Source organism: Monomorium pharaonis, chromosome 1 (assembly GCF_013373865.1).
Source record: "Monomorium pharaonis isolate MP-MQ-018 chromosome 1, ASM1337386v2, whole genome shotgun sequence".
NCBI classification, from domain to species: Eukaryota; Metazoa; Arthropoda; class Insecta; order Hymenoptera; family Formicidae; genus Monomorium; species Monomorium pharaonis.
Window position 1 is genome coordinate 1,794,165 of NC_050467.1, and position 21,853 is coordinate 1,816,017.

Genomic DNA, 21,853 nt, shown 5'->3' on the forward strand with positions numbered 1-21,853 from the left:
TGTCGGACTGAACTCGGACGGGCCGCGGACACCCGCTCCCACTAACCACCCCGTTCCCACCCTTTCTTCTCGCCCCCCTTCAGTTCCCTCCCAGATTTTTTCTTTTTCTACGTGCATCTTTGTCCATTTTTTAAATGCCTCGCGTGTTTAAACATCTGAGGAAGCACAATGTAATAAAATTGCAGTGCAAAATGTGTTTTGTACGCGAAATTTAATTACCGAAACTTAATTATGAAAACTTAATTAATCGGTAAACATATCGCATTTCCACTTTCGTCATAAGTCTTAAGGCGACCTTCGAAGGAAACTCTAATTAACTTAATCGGGTAATTTATGAAGTAATATTATCTCAGTAATGTGAACAAAGTTATTAATTTTTATTTTTTTTACAATTGTAAAATGATATTAAAGTTCAGGGACAACGAATTATATGATTAGAAATTTAACTGTAAGTAAATTACGTCGATTGAATCGATCGATTAAAAAGTTAATTTAGTTGAAATTACTTCACCATGAAGGTAATAAGATCAGACGTAAAAAAATATTAATTCCATTGCTAAGAGAAGTGAGGTAACTATCTTTAACGTGAAGAATATTTTCTTTCTTTCTCTTTCTTTAATAATTATCTTAGAATATACTTATTATTAATTTTTTTAGAAAAACTCATTACTTATTTATTTTAAAAAAGTATACTTTTTCAAAGAATATTATAATATTTTATCAAAAATATCAAAATAATAAGTAAATCAAAATTTTGTTTTAAATTATATTCTTGATTGCGATATTAAATTATTAAAACTTGTAACATACTTTTAAATAAATTTATCGCCTGATAAACTCACAATAGATTTGCAGATATACAAACTTATAAAATATATGAAATAATGTTCATTTAATTCACAAAAGTAATTTATAATTTATATATATTTTATATATATTTATATATATAAATTTATACATATTTATATATTTTTTGTTAAGTAATATTTTTTCATATAATAAATAAAAGTATTTTAAGTCTATATTACTTATTGCAAGTACATAATAAGTGCATTTTTAAGACTATAATTTATAAAGAAAATAACCCTTGCAATATAATCGTTACTTGAAAGAAAAAAAATTAAGATGAAGTAATTACGTCTTCTTTTAGTACTATGATGATAATTTTCTGCGTGCACAGAAACGATAGCAGGAGAAAGCTGATAGTAAGTTGTAAGCATTGAAGGTACATTAGATAAAAACGATGCCAGCCAAAAAATACAGATTTTATTCATCCACCTATAACGTATACACAATAAAGTTGATTAAATCCATTTCAACTGCAAGATATATGTAATGAGACGTACATATATAAAATATACAGGGCGGGGCTACTCTCGACTTCGTGACTCAGTTTACCTCTGCGGTTATCGAAAAGTGCCTTGAACAATAGAGATCGTCTAGGTCGCAAAATTAGACGTATCTCACTCTGTATATAAGATATATGTGGGATATATGTATATATTTACGCAGGGTGTTCCATCGCGATCGCGTCACTTCACGTAATAGTTGATTCTTTGAATAATTCTCAATACGTGATCTCGATACGTGATAAGTTATGTCACTTCTTAAACGATGAAGCGTTGAGAGCCAATTCGTACACCACGATCGTCGTGCAATCGCTTCCCCATTTTAGAAGCACGACAGCTTCGACATTTTCGTATTGAGATATTTCTCTTGAAATTATTCGGATAATCCGCCCCCTTTTCCCGGGAACATCCTACACGTACATACACATACACATGTACACATACCTTATTTATATATGCATTTATATTTATATAATTTATGTAATGATCAAACTCTCTGTTCGCTACGGTTCTAAGGTACATCATCTACACATGCGGATTGTTTAGCATCCGTATTTCATGTTCTCGCGTCTTTCACGGACGTCCTCGCGTGTCCCCCTGTCCTTTCTGTTAAAATTGCACAAATGAGGCTTTTAATTACATTCAATATTGTGCACGCTGCTCCAGAATTCCGTCGTCAAATAAATAGTCTCCGGGCAACGTATTGACACATAAGCAGATATTAATAAAAAAAAAGAGAGAAAAGAGATACGGATAATTTCTTTCTTAAACCAACTTTATTAAAATTTAAAAATGAAATAATTACGCAGAAAGAAGAAGAAGAAGTAGTTCTTCATTCGTGTAGTTTACGGCGTTGTTAATAGATAATTTCACAAGTAATCACTGCCTTTGGTTAAAACCCGACTCGCCTGCATCATCGTGTTTCCCATTAAAAAGAAGTTAAGATTTTAATTGGCACAAGACGGACACTAATGATCGAGCTGCGAGGACGACGATGATTGCACGAAACTCTTGTTCCCGAAATACTCTCTCGCAGGCGCTATCGATTCGATAACGATCGTTAAACGCTAAAATGCTTTGAGTTTATCACTCCGCCAGAAGAGAAGAATTTTTATTCCGCTATTTGAGTAATACATAGTAAATTTTTCCTTTCTTGTTTTCATCTTGTTCCCCTAATGGTTCAACTTTCTCGATCGTCGACTTGAGAACTCTTCGGATAGCTGTCAACGCGGACACAATTTCAACAAAATAATACTTCTCGCTCGTAAGCTTAGCATTAATAACAATAATATTAATAACATTAATTAAAAATAATAGATATAATAAATATCGGATTTATTGTAACGGAGATTGCAATATTCTAGACCGCGCTTTTTAATCATCGTCCAGAGACGCGTGAATTAATTTTTTCGCATTTTTTCTCTTGCGCGGTGCCTAGCACCTGTCTTCGTTATAACAAAGAATCGAAAATGATATAATGTAACAAATAAATGTCTAATTATATCAAACTTCACATACTTTTAATCAGAATTTCCCAGAAAGGTACAAACCATCTTTTCATTTAGATTGCTAGATGCTAATGGTATTTAATTGCTCCTCGGTAACAAAGCGTTTAGAAAAAAAAAGAGCTGAGAGAGTGCGTGAAAATTGTATAAAAAAGATACATATTCTTAACGCACGATACAAGCTTGGTTATTAATGATGTGATATGTGTAATTATCTAGTTGACGTCATAATCAGAGAGAGAGAGAGAGAGAGAGAGAGAGAGAGAGAAAGAGAGAGAAAGAGAGAGAGAGAGAGAGAGAGAGAGAGAGAGAGAGAGAGAGAGAATGATTCGGTAAACGCGAGTGCAAATACAAGATTCAACGTCCGCGCTGGAGTAACGAATGACGACATAGATTGGCACGGGTGACGATGATATTGATGATGACGATTGATGATGCTGCGATCGACGCGCAACCGAATCCGAAAAAATCCGAGGTACATTCCCTAATGCTGCGCGGCGCGAAATCAGGAAAGCGGTAAAGGAGCGCTCGCGTAAACATCTTCCGATCGGAATATTCCCATTTTCTTCGCTGAGATCGGCGATAATCGCGTGGACTGTGGTCATCGGTATCGTTAGATCGCGCTGAATCTCCGCTCCTCGTGAGCCTTCTTAACGATCGCCAGCTTGGAGTGAGGGTCCACCGTCGACAGTCCCGTGTATGGTGGTTCCCTGGTACCGTGGAGCATCAGCGTCCATTCCTTCAGCCATCCGTGCTGTGGTGTTTGAGTGTTGAAGCTCACCTAGAGGCACCCCCAATGTTCAGATCGAGTTTCATTTGATTCCCGCGGGTGAAAAGGTAAGCGTAACGAAATCCGAGTGAGAGATACACGCGTGAATGATTGCCATTTACCTCCAGCAGCCAAGTTCCCTGAGGATACTCCCCCCACGTGTGCGTCGTCATAAATGGCCACTTCGTGAATCCGTCCCTGTGATCGTCATCGTTTACTCTGCGACTCAAGATCATAGATCTGGAATAAAATCACGAAGGTTTATTTAAGATAAAAAAAGCAACTCGCTGAGGGAATAGAGGAAGAAAAGTATGAGTTTGACTATCAAATCAATTTAAGGATAAAAGTACGAAAAGTTCAACTACACATGAACGAGAGAGAAGAAAGGAAACGTTGACTATCGAATCAGTTTAAGGATAAAAGTGCGAAAAGTTCAACTGCACGTGAACGAGAGAGAGGAAAGGAAACGTTGAAGTTATATCGCACGTAAGTCTTTGAGGGCTCGTATTAAGTTTATACCAAAAGTGAGCGAATTTAATTTTATCCGTTTTACACCGATGAAGGATTCAGGTCGGGACTGACTCGGGAGTATGACGCTTGTCGTACCTGGTGCCCATCGGGGACGTGAGGAACAGCTCGAGATCACCGCGCCGAGTTGCATTTACGGAAATGACGGCTTGCACGTGCTCCAAATAATTGACGGCGTACTCCGTGCCGGCGCACGCGTCCGTTTTAATCTTCACGAGAATGGATCGATCGCTCGTGACTTCCCTGAAACGTAAAACGGCTCAGTAAAACGGATTGAGTTCGAGGGTAAAAAATCGATTCCGACTCGCCTTGGAAAACCTTATCGTGCGATAAACATTTGGTTTATCACTCTGATCGCATTCGGATCTATTTGCCTGTCGATTGCCAGTCTATTGGAACATCTACTTACTGTTTTTCGAACGTGGTACCAGCCTCGCAGTGATATCTCGGCGGTACCGTCTTCCACTTTTTGGCCAGGGCCACCATAGCGCCCGCATCCAGAACGCCGTACCCGAAAAGATGATTGAACTCGAGCCCGACGCCGTTCATGGTCCAATGAAATCTGTCCTTCGCGTCGAACAGAGAATTTCTTTTCGAAGTTAGGACGGTCAAGTGTTGAATGTCTCGCCAGGTCAGCTGCGGGCTAGAAATAACGAAAGACAACTTTTACGATTTACGAAGTTCTAACAGCGTCAAATAACAATTTTTGTTAATATCGGCCATATAAGAATAGTAATATGTTAGAAATGTTAAAATGTGTAGAATGTCTTTAAGCGCGTACGGACTTTTTTATATATTCAACAATTAAATTAATATAAATTAAATATTACAATTTGCGTCGACGTTAATGAAAGATACACTAAAAGAAAGGGACTCACTTGGCTTCGAGAGCAAGAGCAAACACTCCCGCAGCTTCCGGTGCCGCGGCGGATGTTCCGCTATGAGTAGTTGTGCATTTTCCATACAAATCTGTGGTAGCCTGTAAAAAAGCATAAATAAAAAAAATATTTCTTTGAAGAAAACCTTTCGGAAATAATTCAATGAGAATATACGTAGTCGACATTATGTTTTCATTATATATAATAGCTAAAAGTTTCTGTATCACATCTTATATAAAATAAAACTTACTATACAGTAGTTATATTATATTTCGCGCTTTTTTTTAAATAACGGTGATGGTATATTTATGTAATTATTTCTTTATGTAACGTCCATGTATTCCAATGGTTAAATTCTGACATATTGAAGTGTCGCACACTCTTGTTATGTAAAAACTGGAGCATTTCTACATTTCTATTATATAAAAGGAGCCAAGAGATACAAGTAACTGTGATACAAACATCACGAATTATTTATTATGTATGTATAACAATTATATATAGCAATTGTGTCGACTGGGTATTATTCTTATCCGGTATGATGAATAAAATAATCTTTGTGCAGCAACGTTTCTACGCTCCGAATAAAATCGCCCCCTAAAGGGACGATTGGTTAATCCTCTCGCTGATCCCTGCAGTATTTATAGTACTTACCACCCCCGTATTAGGGTCCTTGGCACCGTTGCTAAAGGTGGAAGCCAAAGTGCTGGAGCAGCTCTCGTCGTAATGCGCGTTCTGCCCGTCGTTGATGGCACTGTTGATACTGATGGTCCACATGCTCGCGGCGTATCCGTCGCAGTTACAGTCGTCCTCCTCTCCACCGTCCCCGGACGCCCAGACGTAGATGTTACCTAATCCATTTCTGCCCTGATGGAAGCGCAAACGAGCGATATGAACGAACAATCGCGAAAGCGATTCTCTTTTTCTCTTTCCGTGCATTCAAAAAACAGATTGAGAATTAAATTATCCTCGGAAAAAACTCCTCCGCAAATAATAATGAATTAAATCGTCAGCAAATTACAAAAAGAATTTAAAAGAAATTAGATTGAAAGGAAGAGCAATCTTCATTACTCGCCATTAGCAGCAATACACTTTTACGTGTCTCTTTTCTGACTTTACTTCATTCAGGAATCGATCGGCAAAAAGCTTTCTGATAATGATTTTACCTTGTTAAAGGGTACTAATTACCAGCGATTCTATTAATCAAGCAACATTAATGGTCTCCAACGTGCGAGTAATTATGCATGTCATACCTCATTAACGCCGCGCACGATGGCCCTCATGGTCGCGTTGCGCGGCCCGTCCACCGTCTTCCCGTCGTCCGTGGGTCCCCAGGAGGCGCTATAAATGTCGATGAGATGCGGCTCGTGGCCCATGCTGTTTGCCTCGATCAGATCGGTCATGTAGGGCTGGTCCAGCATCCGGATGCCGGCGATCTTCGAGTCGTACGCCACCCCGACGCCGCACACCCCGTTGTCACGCGCCGCCGCGACCTCCCCGGCGCACCTCGTGCCATGGCTACCCGTGACAAAGGACCGTAAAAGCTTTAGGTTTCTCTGGCTCTGGTTATTACCTCCACGCGGAGGTTCGCATGGACGATTCACGCGCGGATGTGGGACGCGCCTTTGTTTTACTTTCGCAACACAAGTGCGCCTTTGTCTCCTACGCCCTCGGGTAAGAGCCGCTCACTCCACCCTTCTCCCCCCCCTCGACTCGTTTATCTACTTCTTCGACTCCTTGAGGGTTGATTAACTTTCCCTCGTTCTATTCTCTTTCGAGAAAGTAATTCTTTTCTTAAATAAAAGATAGAATTGCCCTTACCTGTTAAACCAGTCGTCGGTGTATCTCGGATACGGATAAGGGTCGTTACTGCTGAAGTCGTAAGAGGCTTTCGCGTTCTGAAAGGGAACGTCGATCTCAGTTAACTTACGAATTGTATTAATTCATAACAAATATAATAAAATATTTATAATTTCCTGACCGTTCAAGACAAATGAAATAAAAGACACTGACTCGTGCGTTTTTAAAGATGTATGTGAAACAAAGCGGTATCGAAAATAATAAAAATGTCACAAATTGTTTTATTATTACTTTTGAATATTTGTGTGAAATTTGAGCACTATTCTCTTATTTATTTAAAAGTTATTTAATTTGTTTGCGTTTGTTTCTTGCTACAAAATTGCATTTTGTAATATTTTTTTGCAAATTTGAGACCGGGAGAGACGGGGAGAGACGGATAGAGACCGTGAGAGACGGGGAGAGACCGGGAGAGACGGGGAGAGACGGGGAGAGACCGGGAGAGACGGGTAGAAATCGGGAGACACGGGGAGAGACCGAGAGAAGCGGGGAGAGACCAGGAGAGACGGGGAGAGACCGGGAGAGACTGGGAGAGACCGGGAGAGACGGGGAGAGATCAGAAGAGACGAGGAGAGACAGGGAAAGACCGGGAGAGACGGGTAGAGATCAGGAGAGACGGGGAGAGACCGGGAGAGACGGGGAGAGACCGGGAGAGACGGGTAGAGATCGGGAGAGACGGGTAGAGATGGGGAGAGACGGGCAGAGACGGGGAGAGACGAGGAGAGACCGGGAGATACGGGGAGAGACCGGGAGAGACGAGGAGAGACGGGAAGAGACCGGGAGAAACGGGGAGAGACGGGAAGAGACGGGGAGAGACCAGGAGTGACGGGGAGAGACGGGAGAGACCGGGAGAAGCGAAGAATGTTTTTATTGTGTTTAAATTAAGGTAATAAGAAAAATAAAGATGGCTGTTATTTTATTGAAAAAAAGGAACTTATTTAAAACAGTCTTTTGAATGGATTTCTAAATCCATGGCAGCTTTTAGAAAAAAAAGTTAGAAGTACGTGAATAAATGAATATTAGATTTATTAAAGATAGATAAATGCTTATTCAAATATAAAATAAAAAGAGCAACAGTAAAGCAAGACTCTTGAAAGTTAAACAACGAAAGCAAAGAAAATTTGAAAAAAACGTAGCGTAAGAATAGAGAGCCACAGCAACGCGTGGCAGGGCATAGCTAGTGAATTAAATAAAATTTTTTATGTGTAATATTGTAATAAAAATTTGTCTAAAAGTTAATTTGGATTTATTTAATTGTTTAAAAGTTATGAGCCAAATTATTCATCAAAATTCATTATTAAAATTTGTTGTCATTGATTATGAAAAAGAAAGAAAGATTTAAAAAACTTGCGGCTTTTAAATTTCGATAACTTGTATTATATAACTAAAAGATAATTAAAGTGAATATTGTGATAAGGAAATAGCATGATAATAAGCTTGCCTCGTTGCCGTTGACATTAACACAAAGAAATAACTGCAGATTTCTTTTATTTTGATCGAATCTTGTAATTATTCTTTCCTATTTTCGCTTTACTCGCATTCAAAGTCTTTGGGATTTGAAATTCCTAACATACTTTCTTGCAAGAAGGTGCGCCAAGAATGGCATTCACGCGGAAGTATGAAGAGAATTATCCGCGCTATATCCTATTTATTATAACAGACTTTAACATGCTGCGGCATTAAAGTGAAATTATGTTCGCAGATTTATCGTAGCAGAAATATTATATTATCCTGCTTATGTTGAATACATTAGTTTTGAATGCATTAATAAAGCGTTATAGAAATTAAAATTTTCTTCATCGTCATTTTTTAAAAGATGTCAAATTTATTTAATTTTTCCATTAGATTGGCGCGAGAAGAATTTGTCGTATTTATCGAAACAAAGTTCGTATTTATCGAAACAGAATAAAATTACAATTGCAAAGAATATTTTTCTCAGAGTAGTTTTTATACCTTCGAGATAATTATTCTTTATTCTTTAAACATTTCCGCAGATTTTATTTAAAATAATTTTTCAGTGAAAAAACAAGTAACTCTTTATATTCACATGCTAACACAAATATTTACATAACGTTCTGTACACACGTCGTTTTTCAACTTTTTTTACGCGTTGAGTCATTACGGTAATTTTTAAATTAATTTTTATTACTCTTTGGCAGGTATAAATAATCTTCGATAACTTAAATATACATATAACATTTCTAGAAAGTATTTGGCTGTTGATTTAAAAAAATTGTATATAAATATTTTATAATTAATTACAGTGCTTTTAGTTTTTCAAAAAAAAAAAATTGCAAAATAAAATCGTCGTGTATACAAAGTGTTAATTGCAACTAACATTTATAATACACTTACGTAATTATATTTAAGATCCGGATGCATGTAATCGACACCTATAATAGAACAATGGTATTATTAATACACTCATATGGATTTTGTGTCGGCGGTGTGACGTTAAACGCTGCCACGTGTTGTATAACAATAATAAATTTCACGAAAAGGAAGGCAATACGGCCGTCCGCATAAGAGGACGAAAAGGCAAAGTGGCAATTTCGCTTCCTCATTAAAAAGCCGTCGGCATTAAAAGGACTCGATTGGACAATCTTATTATGCCATCCGTCGTAACGGTATTCGTCAAATACAGCTAGGACGGACGCTCGGAAAATACATCTCCCTTGGTTTCTCTCTCGTGGAGGAACGGGAGAGCAAGCGTTGCGTAACTCTCGCGCTACCCTCTCGGCGCGGTATCGATTCAAAGCCTGCCAGTTCCCTCGAACTGCACTCGAGGGCGCGTGTAATTTAACGCCGTTTTGACTTCGAAGCAGCCCGGAGATTCGTTCCGGAGAAAAAAAAAAACGAGAGAAAGAGACAGAGAGAAAGAACGAAGTGAAATATTCTCTCACGTACCGTCATCCATTATAGCCGTCGTTACGTTCTTCCCCGTGACACCCTGGGCCCAGGCCGCCTCGACGTTCAGATCCAGCTTCGGTTTGCCGCCATTCTGCCCAATGTTCTTCAGATACCATTGGTATTTGAAAAAAGGATCTGTCGGGTCCTTGTTTGCCGGATTCTTAATTTCGTGCGGCGGCACGAGGTTGTCCACGCTCAGGTCATTGTAACCCCTCTTCACTCTCTTGAAACCGGGCTGCTGTATCGCCGTGGCCACCTAAATTTTTATTGTACTTCAATCTCCGTCGTTCTTCTCAAAATAAACAATATAGAGAGATGTCCACTGTCATTTAACCCCTTGCCATCCTAATCCTCGAAATGGATTCCACGCCATCACTTTGTGATAATCCTCCTCTCCAAACATTCGAAACGATGCTTGATTACAATCAACAAGATGTTTCGAACTCTTGAAATAATGCAGATTGAGTTTCGTTTCAAATAATACAAATTGATCACTGCACATTAAGCTCGTCAATTAAGTTAAGAGTGCAATATTTAATCACTGCTCGTTTTCAAACAAACAATTTGAAGCGCAAAGGGTTAATGACTTGCATATAGATAAAACTCATTTAAGATTAAGGCCAATTAAATAAAAAATAAATTGATTATTATTAAATTCGCTAATTAAATTGAGAATGAAAAATTTGATCACTGCTCGTTTTCGACAAACAACTTGGAGCGCAAAGTATTAATGACTTTGTATTCTAAATATTACAAAAAAAGGACTTCCACTGATGCACCCTCGTAGCTTGCGTACAAAACTCATCCAATTTTAATTCTTTTCAGTGTAAAAAAAATTAAGTTAGTAATCTGATTCTCAGTCAGCTGTATTAGCATTTTGATAACTTCCATTTTTTCTTTACAGTGATAATTGTCGCGTAGGCGCGACCTAACAAAGAGAGATATCAACTTACCAGAGGGTCGACCTTTAATCTTCGCATGTGCGGCACGGACCGTTTGCTCCGTACGTGCGGCAGAGTTTTATGTACGAAGTGATATTCCGTCTGACTGCCCAGTACCTTTAAAAGATTTTTATTCTTTTTATTCCTTATACGTCCTCGACAAGGACGTGCGAAGCTTCTGATAAGTTCAATTCTTGCCGGGATAAAGAAAGAACAAGTTCTTAAAACCATTAATATTTGGATAATTTCTTTTCCATTGTAAATAAATACTTTATCGCAAGTAGAAGAAATCTCCTTTTACCTTACGTTATATTCTGTTCAGTGTAAAGTTGCATTAATTTATAAGAGAAAAAGAATATTTTGTTCAGATTTGTGTGCATAAAATATAAGCATAATACTCAATTCTGTTTATTATTTTTTTAAATTATGATATAGTTATTTTTTAGTTGTAAGTCTCTTTTGTATATAAAAAAATAGTTAAATATGATAAATATGTTATGTACGCATAATTTCAGAAATATGTTCAGTTCTCTCTTTTCTTCTCTGTCTTTTCTTGTCGAGAGTATCATTAATTCCGACCGTCGGAAATGGATGAGAGGATCGGGTGTACGAATGACGACAGAGCTCGTGACACAGGTAGAAAATGAGATAAATGTAATGCCTGGAGGGAAGGAAAAAAATAGAACTTTTGACAGTGGGATTTGCAGTAATATGTAGATTAAAGCTATCGCTTTTTTCTTTGAATACTGACGCGCAATATTTTTATTCTTTAATCCAATGCCCCGATACGCTCACAACGGCAAATAAAGAAAGTGCGTTATCGAGATAAAATAATTAGTTTGCTCAACCGTCGTAAATAGCGAGGATTGTCTCGGCGATCGTTTTTTTACGTAAATCCTCGTTGCGATCGCCAATAATAGATGCCGTAGTAAAAAGAAAAAAAAAATGAGAACGGAAGTCAGGATTGTTTTTTCTTTATTTTCTGAAACAGAGAGTTTCTCAGTACAGTCGGCGTACAGTGTTCTTCTTTTTCATAAGCATTTGAATGTCGCAGGTCACTGCATTCTCACGTGTCTGTCGGCGAAATCGACGCCGCGATTAATCTACGAAATGAAAGACAACGACAGCTGTTCGACAACTTGTTAAGCTAAGAGGGGAGAAAGGGGTGGAGGGAGGATTCTCTTAATCGATCGCGTCGGTCGCTATCCAAGCTTGTGCAACATAAAATCAGTCACTGCCAAGCATGGCAGAATTAATCGCATCGCAATGGAAGCGATTGATCCGGACGATAATTTAGCCTCCATGTCCCGTGGTGGTTAATCGCACGAGACAGCCAGGAAACAGTTTTAATCGGAAGAAACTACGTCACTACGCCGGTAAATAGGGCTTACGGGATACGAATTTCCTGTACATTGGTAAAGTTACATCAGACACGTCCATCTAATACCGCATGGGCGGTTATCGGTGATAACCGCAAATCCGGTGATTCAATGTGGAAAAAGAAACAAGTAATTGAAAGTAAAATCCGTTTGCACGAGAGAAAAATCACGCCGGGCAAAAATCACGAGCGAAGAATGTACAATGTTTTTTTTTCTCCTATTGTAAACTTTTAACAATGCGACTCGATAAAACTCGTCTCTCGGCGACAATAAGAAAATATAAGGAAAAGATATAATATGTTTCGTCGAGAGGAATTAAAGCAAATTTTTATTATTGTTATTATTTCATTGTTTATACGGCAATTTTATTTATTTACTTGTTCTTTTAAATCGAGAATACTTAGTATTTTTATTTGCGCTCTGAAGGCCATTGTTGAGACAGCGCAATAAAATTTTATTCAAATTCTAAAGGCAACGTGCAAATTTAATCTGTCAATTGTCCGTCAATATGGATTTAAAAATCAATATGAATTTAAGAAGAAAAGCAGAATATTGTATATTAAAACAATATTTTATTCTGCACTTTAGCGCACATTACTGCTTCACGTTCTTCAAAGCCATAATCTTCTCGATCGTGTCGTTAATAAGTACTTCGTGTATACGTGCGCCGAGAAGTCACGTGTTGTGATTTTTTAAACCTCCTTAAAACCCCATTTTCCCGGGTATTGATCTCGGGAGTAACTTTATACCTCGTTTCGATGCAGACCAGGCTACCGTAGTTCAATTAAACTTAGCCAACGGCGGCTTGCGTCAAATAAGAGTCTGATTTATGCGAGTTCTCGTAATTTTAAAAAAATTGCATCTATCAATCTCACGACTCGCAGTCGCGAAGAAATTTGCAATTAAACCGTAATTCCTTTAGTTTTACCATAAAAATTTACGTACAATGTGTGCGGTAGCGAGAAACTTTTGAGAGTAAAAAGAGAAAAGTTTCAGCCGTGAGGGAACGACAGTCTTTCATTTGAAAAACTTCCACTCGATAAGTTATGAAGGCGGTTCTTATAGCAAATCGAGGCTCTCTATAAATAATATAAGCTGAAACAAATGTCTTGATCGACGCTGGCACTTCTCCGTTGTAAAGTACATCAACTAGACGGCAGAAAGGAAATGCGAAGGTTTTGTTCGAATCCAAACCGCAGTTTATCATCGCGAAAACAAAGTGCTCGAGAAGAAATGTTTAAGCTCCACGTTTTCTCTTATCCCCTATCCGTAATACTCTTTTTATAGGGAAACCTGGTTGTCTGCGCTACTCCCATGATGGAACGTTTTGAGATGGTGTACATAAAGACATCTTAATGCAGAGAAGTGTGATGTAAGTGTGTTTCACTCGATAAAATGTGTTTCGCTACAAAAACGTGACAAAATTATAAATCAAACGTTTTGCAGGTCAGGCTTACACATTTATAAGCCTATAAGATGTAAAGTACTTGAAGTTATTTAATTACAAATCTATATTATTAAAAAATATACAATATTATATATTTATAATTATATAATATTATTAATTTATAATTAATAAGTTTATACTATTATATTTCTGTAACACAAGAATTAAAGTTATTGAACTATGATATTTTAAATATTGCATTCTATTTGTAGGTATTTATAATTATTAACGTTTTTAAGATTGTTTTTTGATTGAAAAAACCTCGTGTGGCCTTCAGCGTGCACCAAATGCGGGGTGAAAGGGTGGGGAAGGGTAAAGCAGATTGAATTTGCTGGTGGTTGCGGCACAGTCGGATCGCAATCAGTAGAGTACATCAAACTACGGTCGGACGTGGCGCTGACATTCTGACGACGCGCAGCGGTATATGAAATATTTAATTCCTTGCGAACAACAGGGCGCAACACGATTTTTCTTCTTCTCTATCTCTCCTTTTTAATTAAACGAGCAAACTCATTTAGGAATGCGCCGCGACACGTATGTACACCGTCCAGATTCCTCGACGGAGGAGGATGATAACGATGCCGTGCGAATACGAAACGTTTCGATCGATTACTCCACTTAAAAATTTACCTGCCTCTGCTGCAAATATCCGCGACTTTCGGCGAATGTGTGCCATTCGCAGTTAGAGAATTAATTAAAATTTCAGACATACGTATGTTTGGTTACGCGTGTGCTATTTTAGTGACTTTTATTTACAAGTCAAGAAAAACAAAGAGAGAAAAAGAGATAGAGAGAGAGAGAAAGAAGAAAGGTATATTCCAGTGTATTTTTATAGATTGACGTAAGAGCGTTAGATGAAATTCAGCTATCCGTTTAACGTAGACATTTAATACTGTATTAATTACTTGGTATAATGAATTTAAATTAAAGCACTGTTAATCAGTGCTTTTAATACTGGCTAGAATTAAATTTCTGTCAGAACGAAAAGCTAAAGTGCTATTAATTTGAAACATTTAGAAGATACAAAGGGATGTTTTTAATTAAGAATTTTATAAATGACACAGGGATATTATATATCGGATATTATATATCGCAATTAATGCGACATTACATTTTTTGTATGAGCGCTTATTGAATCCAAAATATTTGAAAAATACAAAAGGTACAAGCAGTAAAGCTGTAATATCAATTGGCACGAGAATGAACGTTTTATCGGGCAGCACGCGTTGGAAAATACAACCAAGTAATACAATGCAATCTATTGCGGTGTAATTGAACTGTGCCGCAACTGTGGAATCAGCGCGGTCCTGCGGTCTCAGCGCTTTGCTGTAGTGTACGATATGAAAAAAAAATTTATTTCATCCCAATCTCCTTCCCTCTATCGCTCCACTAACCGCGCTAATTAATCAGATGTCAAACGAGCCGGGAAATACATGGAATACGTGGTTTATCATTTATCGTTCTCGGAATTCGCGATATATCCGTCGTAAGCATATATTCGCAAATATAACTGTGCTGCAAATAACTGCGAATCAAGCACGTACTGTGGGTTGCTGTGTGCACGGGCATCCCTTTTTCGTGACATTTATTGGAGAACCAAAGTAGTTCAACCATACATAATGGACGCCCGTTCTGACAACGGCACGGTGAAGTTTACGGACGTCGGGCACGGGAGCTGGAACGAGGGGCGCTACATGAACTAGAAACGCGTCGCGAATTGAACGGCGACGCGAATAGACCTCGCCATACGCGAGGGCGACTTCGAGAAGGCGATCCGATCGTTACCGCGTCCACCTGGACCTCTTCCCGTTCGCGCGTGGCTCGACGAGCCGTGGCCCGAAGTCTCCTCAAGTTTCGTCCAACTAATCTATACTTGAAGAGTTGTTTCTTTTTCATTCCAGGATTGAATTTCTTGCACGGTTCAGGTTTCCTCCTTTTTCCCCTCTAATGTGAAGAAAAAGAGAAAAGATGGACCACGCAAAGAACGTCCAGTTCCGCGAAAGAGAAATGAATCTCGGGTGGCCAGCTGCGCTGAAGAAGAGAGGACGGGATACCTGGAAGGAAGATAGAAGGAAAGTGGAAAAATGTGAAGCAAATGCAAAGAAGTTCTTGGCGAACGCTGTACATATAGGTTTGCGCGTTCCCGAGTGACGGTACTCCAGGCGACGTACACTAGCTGTTGTCACCCGGGGTATTCGACCAGAAACCGTATCGGCGGGGGTCTGAAATGTGCGTGCCAGGTAGATCGAACTCACCGGTCCAAGATTGACGAAGCCGTTCCTCAGCGCCACGCGATCGGCTGTCTGCCGTTCCGCTGGCTGCCGCATCCTCACCAGGAACGTGTTGGTAAAGACCTCGGCGGTGGTCGTGCCGGCGAGGACGAAGAGCCCGATCACCGCGAGTAGGAGCATCGTGACGAGAGGCGGCCGGCGTGGTCGTACGTCCAGGTACTCGTACTCCGCATTCGCGGGTTCGGGGATACTGGACGCTCGAGGTGGTACTCGGCTACTCGAGGTACGCGACGGTACTACGATCTTCGTGGCGGCGGTGGCGACGGTGGTGGCGATGACGGTAGCGATGGAGGTGGCGACGACGACGGAGGACTGAGGAGGAAGAGGAGGAGAAGGCGACGTGCGGGTGACAGTAGGTTCACCAGTCACACGGCGCGGTCGGCTCAACGAAAAGGGGGGAAAAGAAGGAAGAAAGGAAGCTCCTTCCACCCCTTCGCGCCGGTGCGGCCGCGGGGGTTAAACGCACCGCTCGGCGCTACGACGCCACGGCGGAGCCGTCTGACGGGAAGTGGAGGAGCTGGTAACGCGGATGCGCGACACGGCTTACCGAAGCCATCCGCGAGCGGCGTATATCCGAGCGGAGAGATAAGCGTTTAGGTACAAAGTATCACGTGAAAGACAGGTAAAAAAAAGGGGGAGGAAGAGGGAGAAAGAGACGATGTTTAACGCGCAAACGCCGCGGTTCCTCCGCGAGGAGTATACGCGCGCGAGAAAAAACTCTCCAACGGCACAATCTGTCACGTTTTCTCGGGTACGCGCGACGTACGTTCGGTTAATGAAGATCGAGGGAATCGAGGGAGAATGAATCGAAATGCGATCACCGCGGGGGAAAGGGGATAAAAAAGGGGAGTCACGACGATTGCGTGGTCGCGCCACGTAGAACAACGAAGCGGGCAGGTGATAAACCTCTTGCGTGTGACGTCACTCGATATATTGATTAAAGCGTCGTCGACGTCGACGTCGAACAACATGGGGAAATTCGGCAGTCGCGCGTGCGCAAAAATTCGTTTCTCAAGGATAATAAAAATAAGAAACATATTTATACTTAAAAAAAAAAAAAAAATCTGAACAAATTAATAAAAACCCAAGTAGAATCCAAAATATGGCAGTGATATCTCACTGAGAAATCATGAGAGTACATGTAACTCTTTATTTAATAAACTTTTTTATAAAAAAATTGCTCAATGTTTATTAAAACCCAAGAGCAAAGGGATTTTCTAAATTTTCCTGAAACACCCACACACGTGAAGAATAAATTTTATTAACGTTCGACAAAGAGGCACTTTTAAAATAATTGAAAAGCTATTCCAATAACAAATGAATTCAATAATGTAAATGATACAAAAATAATAGGAAATGCTATTTTTCGATCCAAGTGAATCTTGATGCTTAATAACGTTTCTATTTATTAAATATAAGTTTCAATTTTATTAACTAAGTACCGATACAATTGCTGGATTTGAAATGCAATCGTAACCTGAAGCTAGAAATAATATTTTAAATTAATTTGATTATCAAATTTAAGATGCTGTATATACTCGAGATGATACAAGTATCTAAAAACAAGTATTAAAAAACCACAAAGAATTTGATATGAAAATATTATTCTAATATCCAATTTATTATTTTATATATACATCGCTTGAAAAAATAATTTGGTTTACGATTGCGTTTCAATCTGATATCGACATAAGTTACCAAGCTAAAAAAATATTTAATAATTGATATGAAAATATTGTTAAGCACCAAGATATACTTCGACCGAGAAACTTCCATTTTTTATTAAAAAAACAATTATTTTATCACTTCTCTGCAGGCGATACATTTTATTGAAAAAACTTGATAAAACGTCCACGTGATGACAAACAAAAATAAAAATAATTCAGAACAAAAGAGAAAAACAAATTCAAAGCAATAAAATTTCAGTAAATTTTCAATAAAAATTTTGAAATATGAATATTTGTATGACTAAAAACAAGAGAAGACTCGTATTTGCTTAAAGTGAAATAAAACTTTTAGCATTTTCCCACTAACCAACTTCATATTTATATTTATTGTTTCTTTCAACTCTTGTCCTTTGATGTTTTATCGAAAAAAGTTTTAATGGACAGTCGCTCCGTCGTTCAAGATAGGGGATGAATAGTATATACACAGTTATTGTGTTTAAAAAATATAATTTGTATTAAAATATTTATATTACATCCCAGATATAGTGAAAATGTAGAGATCGAAATTATATCACAAGGAAACCCTCTAATTTTTATTTAAAAAAAAAAAAAAAAAAAAAAAATTTACACTTTTTCTTTTGTATGTAAAATATGTTGCACACATTACATCTTAAGATCTCAAATATATACGCTTTAAATTTTAATAAAAGCGGTAAGCTAGCTTAACAGGAGACCATAACGTTGCAATATGTAAAGGGACAAAGATATGGGATAAAAGGACAAAGGTATAACAAGATAAACGATAATGAGAAACGTATCTCTCGTGCAAACAACGCAAAGAGGGGAAAGATCAGAATCGAGAGAAATTTCATATGCAACAGAACTTCCTTACAAGAATCCTCATAAATTGAATCCAGTATATTTGCGCAAGTCTCACAATAAAACGTTTAAGCTGAACCGCTGTTACCGACAAGATGACACGTGTATCCGATAATAGTTTTTGTGTATATACTTGTGTATGATCGATTATATACTTACTTTTATTACACATGACCGTAATTCCCGTTCGATCTTATATCTATAATACATACGACGTCGTAAATAGATTATAATCAATTTCGTAAAATTCTAAAATAGAATTCGATATATCGCAGTCCAATATATCGAATTATAAATACAGAAAAATGAACCGTTGTCACATATAATAATTAGTAATATGCAAGCCAAAAATAAAACCAGAAGACATACATAAACAAATTTTATATTTTGTTTTATATTAAAAGATAACAGAAAATAAGTAAAAACTTAATTTTATTTGAAATTTTGTTCTTAAAAAATAAAACGTAAGTAAAATCTAAATTTTATTTAATTTCTAAAAAAATTAAAGAAAATAAGAAAAATCTAGAGCTAATCAATTCTATTTTTATTTTCATTTCTAGAGAATAATTCGTTCTTCTCTAGATTTATTCAAATCATGATTTTTAAAAATCTTAGCTGTTAATTACAGATTCTCTGCTGCAATTTAACAATATTAAATCGAAGTATGGCTACTGCACGTCACAAAAAAAGACTTCAGGAACATGTACCGTACATCTTCAAAACTGTATGTACATGAGCACACGTGATTCACATATAAAGTCAGATTATACAGATTACTCGTACGTATAATTATAAATATATTTGCGTAACTTTTTTAAAACTCTACAGTATAACAATGATTACAATAATAATAATCACAGAGCGAGACGGTTTGTCGATATATAACATTATTACATGACAACATTATAAGTCATCGCTTTCTCACTTTAATAAGTACAGCAATACATAAGGCACGTCCTGCGGCTTTACCTATTTATGTTATTTATGACATTATTGGAGAATAGTTTCCTTTTCGCCTCGAGCCTCGCCAGAGCCTGCAATCTCTTTCTCTCGATCTCCTCCGCAGTGCACCGTGTTGGCTGCGAAACAGTTTTCGTCATTTCCTGCCCTTTCCTGTCGTTTATCATACTATCGGTCGAATGATGCTTCACGAAACGGTTAGCGTCGCTTTTTACCGCGCACCTGTTAACACCGAACCCATGCGTTCGATCCACATCGTGTATTAACGAGATTATATTATTCTCGATCTTACGTTCATTGGTAACAATCGGTTTTGTACTTACGGGGGTACGCGCGACACTCGTGTGCGTGCCTTTGGACGAGTTCGGGTGTATAGGTTTCGCCACGTAATACGAAGAATTTATCCTACCTTTAGCAATCGTACTCGCGCCCCGATTCATGGATTGCTCTGACAAACTCTTTGTTTTAAAGAACTTTCTATTAGCAAAAACGTTGGACGTTTCTGGCTTTGCCGCCGCAGGCTCGATAGATTTGCTTGCCTCCATAGACTTTAACGGCGCGTTAGTCAAAGACTTGTAACTGGTTTGGAGTTTCGCGGTACCGTCATCCTCTCGTACCGAGGATTCGTTGAATTCCGGGAACAATTTCTCGTCACAGGCAGCGAACCAGTCGTCAAAGGAATCGTCTAAAAAATCAAATAACTCCACGGTATTACTTTTCGGCAGTTTCTTGTTTTCACACGGTTTCTTGACTTGGATATTGGGTGAGTGTATCATGTTATTGTTATTTGGACACGGTTTATGTGAATCCTTACTTCTCGGGATTGCAAAATTTACACTAGAGTTCATGTCGCGTTTCAACGATAATCTTGAGTATGTCTTCAACGTGTTGTTGCCGTCGTCACCTGTGCCTAAAACATTTCTAATTAACGAGTTTTTAAAATCCTCACTGGAATTGGATTGTACAGGCGTCTTGACGGTTGCCACAACCTCCGGTCCCTCCCTGTTGACCTGCGAGTGCGCGGAATTTCCTTTGTCCATCAAACTGAACTTCTCCTCTATCTCCTGAGTACACCTAATCATATCCTCGTCCACAGAATCGTCAAACAAATCGTCATAATTTCCACTCGCTTCTTTCTTGCCAACATTATCATTTGTTTCCTCAACGCTGCCATCACATTTGTTGCCGCCTTTTTCGACGCTTCTATTCCACTTATCGTCTTCGAGTTCCGACGTTTTTTCCCCACCACTGGTGTCCGTCTTTAATGACGTTGACGTCGTCTCTTCTTTTTTTACTACACAATCGCTCGAGTGATCCTTGTCATTTTCCTTTATAACTCTCATTTGTTCTATTAACGCTTGCAGCTCAGCTGAGAACTGTCCGATGTTCTGTATGTTTTCCATCTTGATGGTCTTCCTCTTACGTGATTTGTACAACAAAGGAGAGTTTGAATTTCTTTTCCTTTGCAACAGCTTGGTCCGTTTGGGTGTTTCACACTCGACTCTCTGTTTCCTACTCCTACTCTCGGGAGACCTGCCCAAAGAACCTTGCCAATCCCACGCAACCTCGTTACCACCCTCTTGTGTGCACGGTGGTAGGATTGGACTCGGAGAGTAATCGAAATCCGGAGAGTCGTCTGCGTTTGCCCTTGGCTTTCTCATGACTGGTGTGCTGTGGCCAGCGATCACCTGACCTTGATCTCGGGCAGAGCTGTCATTCTTGTTCACCTTGTCATTCGCTGCCACATTTTCCACACCTACACAAGCCACATGCACTCTTGTTAATAATAAAGAAAAAGGACGCTAAACGTGATTTAATTTCTCATAATTTAACTTACTTATAATCTTTTTTTTTTACTAGATAAATGGAAAGTGGATTAAAAGGTTCAAGTTACTAGACTAAGTTAAGTAGATTAAAGGATTTAATCTTGGTTTAACTTATTTTTTGTTTCTTTTTAGTTTTAAAAATTAGATACAATAGAAAAGCAAAATTGAAAATCAAGATTAAAATAATCTACTCTAATCATCTGTCATGCACCTGAATGAGATCCATTGTAGTTACCTTTCCTCACGGTCAAGTGCGGTCTTTTGCCAATTTGTAATTCTGCACATCTCATTATCAATCCTTTCGACTCGCTCGTTTTTTAAATTCTCTGTTCTATTTGGTAATAGAGCTTCCAATGTACTAGTTAGGTAGTAATTCCAATGTATTAGTTAGGTAAATCCTAACCTGTACGGCAGACCGGTGAGGCTTAACAGGACTGTTAAATCCCTTTGTCGTCTCTTCGAATCTTAATGAGCACCAGCTCGAATAGTACGTGAATTACTCGAACAATCGTTCAATCGTGGCATACTCCGAGGCAGAAATAAATATATCGTTACACATAACACAAACACAATAAACGCTTAATTTGAGGCACAACGCGCCTTTTGATCTTCGGCGCAGTCATACCATCGCGTGGGCCCGTAAATCACTAGAAATGCTCCACACAGC

General features: G+C 38.6%; 2 protein-coding genes across 3 annotated transcripts; both read right to left on the minus strand.

The window, feature by feature from the left end:
- Positions 1 to 1,244: 1,244 nt before the first annotated feature.
- Positions 1,245 to 16,304, minus strand: LOC105836432 (neuroendocrine convertase 2). The gene is made up of 12 exons (XM_012680461.3): positions 15,819 to 16,304; positions 10,750 to 10,854; positions 9,794 to 10,052; positions 9,242 to 9,279; positions 6,851 to 6,927; positions 6,283 to 6,547; positions 5,684 to 5,896; positions 5,030 to 5,130; positions 4,561 to 4,794; positions 4,230 to 4,394; positions 3,746 to 3,863; positions 1,245 to 3,635 (listed from the first exon to the last, which is right to left on the minus strand). Exons 1-12 carry the CDS (start codon positions 15,972 to 15,974, stop codon positions 3,468 to 3,470), a joined length of 1,899 nt encoding a protein of 632 aa, XP_012535915.2. The 5' UTR covers positions 15,975 to 16,304; the 3' UTR covers positions 1,245 to 3,467.
- Positions 16,305 to 18,011: 1,707 nt separating this feature from the next.
- On the minus strand, positions 18,012 to 21,790 carry LOC105836434. 2 transcript variants are annotated; one of them, XM_036295021.1, is made up of 3 exons: positions 21,422 to 21,790; positions 19,684 to 21,116; positions 19,410 to 19,582 (listed from the first exon to the last, which is right to left on the minus strand). In XM_036295021.1, the coding sequence occupies exons 1-3, from the start codon at positions 21,474 to 21,476 to the stop codon at positions 19,559 to 19,561; spliced, it is 1,512 nt and encodes a 503-aa protein (XP_036150914.1). In that variant the 5' UTR covers positions 21,477 to 21,790; the 3' UTR covers positions 19,410 to 19,558. The 2 variants fall into 2 exon arrangements, with proteins under 2 accessions (XP_012535919.1, XP_036150914.1); XM_012680465.3 differs by having other exon boundaries at positions 18,012 to 21,116; positions 21,422 to 21,789.
- Between the last annotated feature and the right edge of the window lie 63 nt (positions 21,791 to 21,853).

Coding starts and splice junctions, on each gene's coding strand:
- LOC105836432 (XM_012680461.3), bottom strand. CDS start 15,974: ATGCTCCTACTCGCGGTGATCGGGCTCTTCGTCCTCGCCGGCACGACC. Junction 10,855..15,818: donor GCTTCGTCAATCTTGGACCG/GTGAGTTCGATC, acceptor AATCTTTTAAAG/GTACTGGGCAGTCAGACGGA. Junction 6,928..9,241: donor CGGATCTTAAATATAATTAC/GTAAGTGTATTA, acceptor GTTCCCTTTCAG/AACGCGAAAGCCTCTTACGA.
- LOC105836434 (XM_012680465.3), bottom strand. CDS start 21,476: ATGAGATGTGCAGAATTACAAATTGGCAAAAGACCGCACTTGACCGTG. Junction 21,117..21,421: donor GCACTTGACCGTGAGGAAAG/GTAACTACAATG, acceptor TGGCTTGTGTAG/GTGTGGAAAATGTGGCAGCG.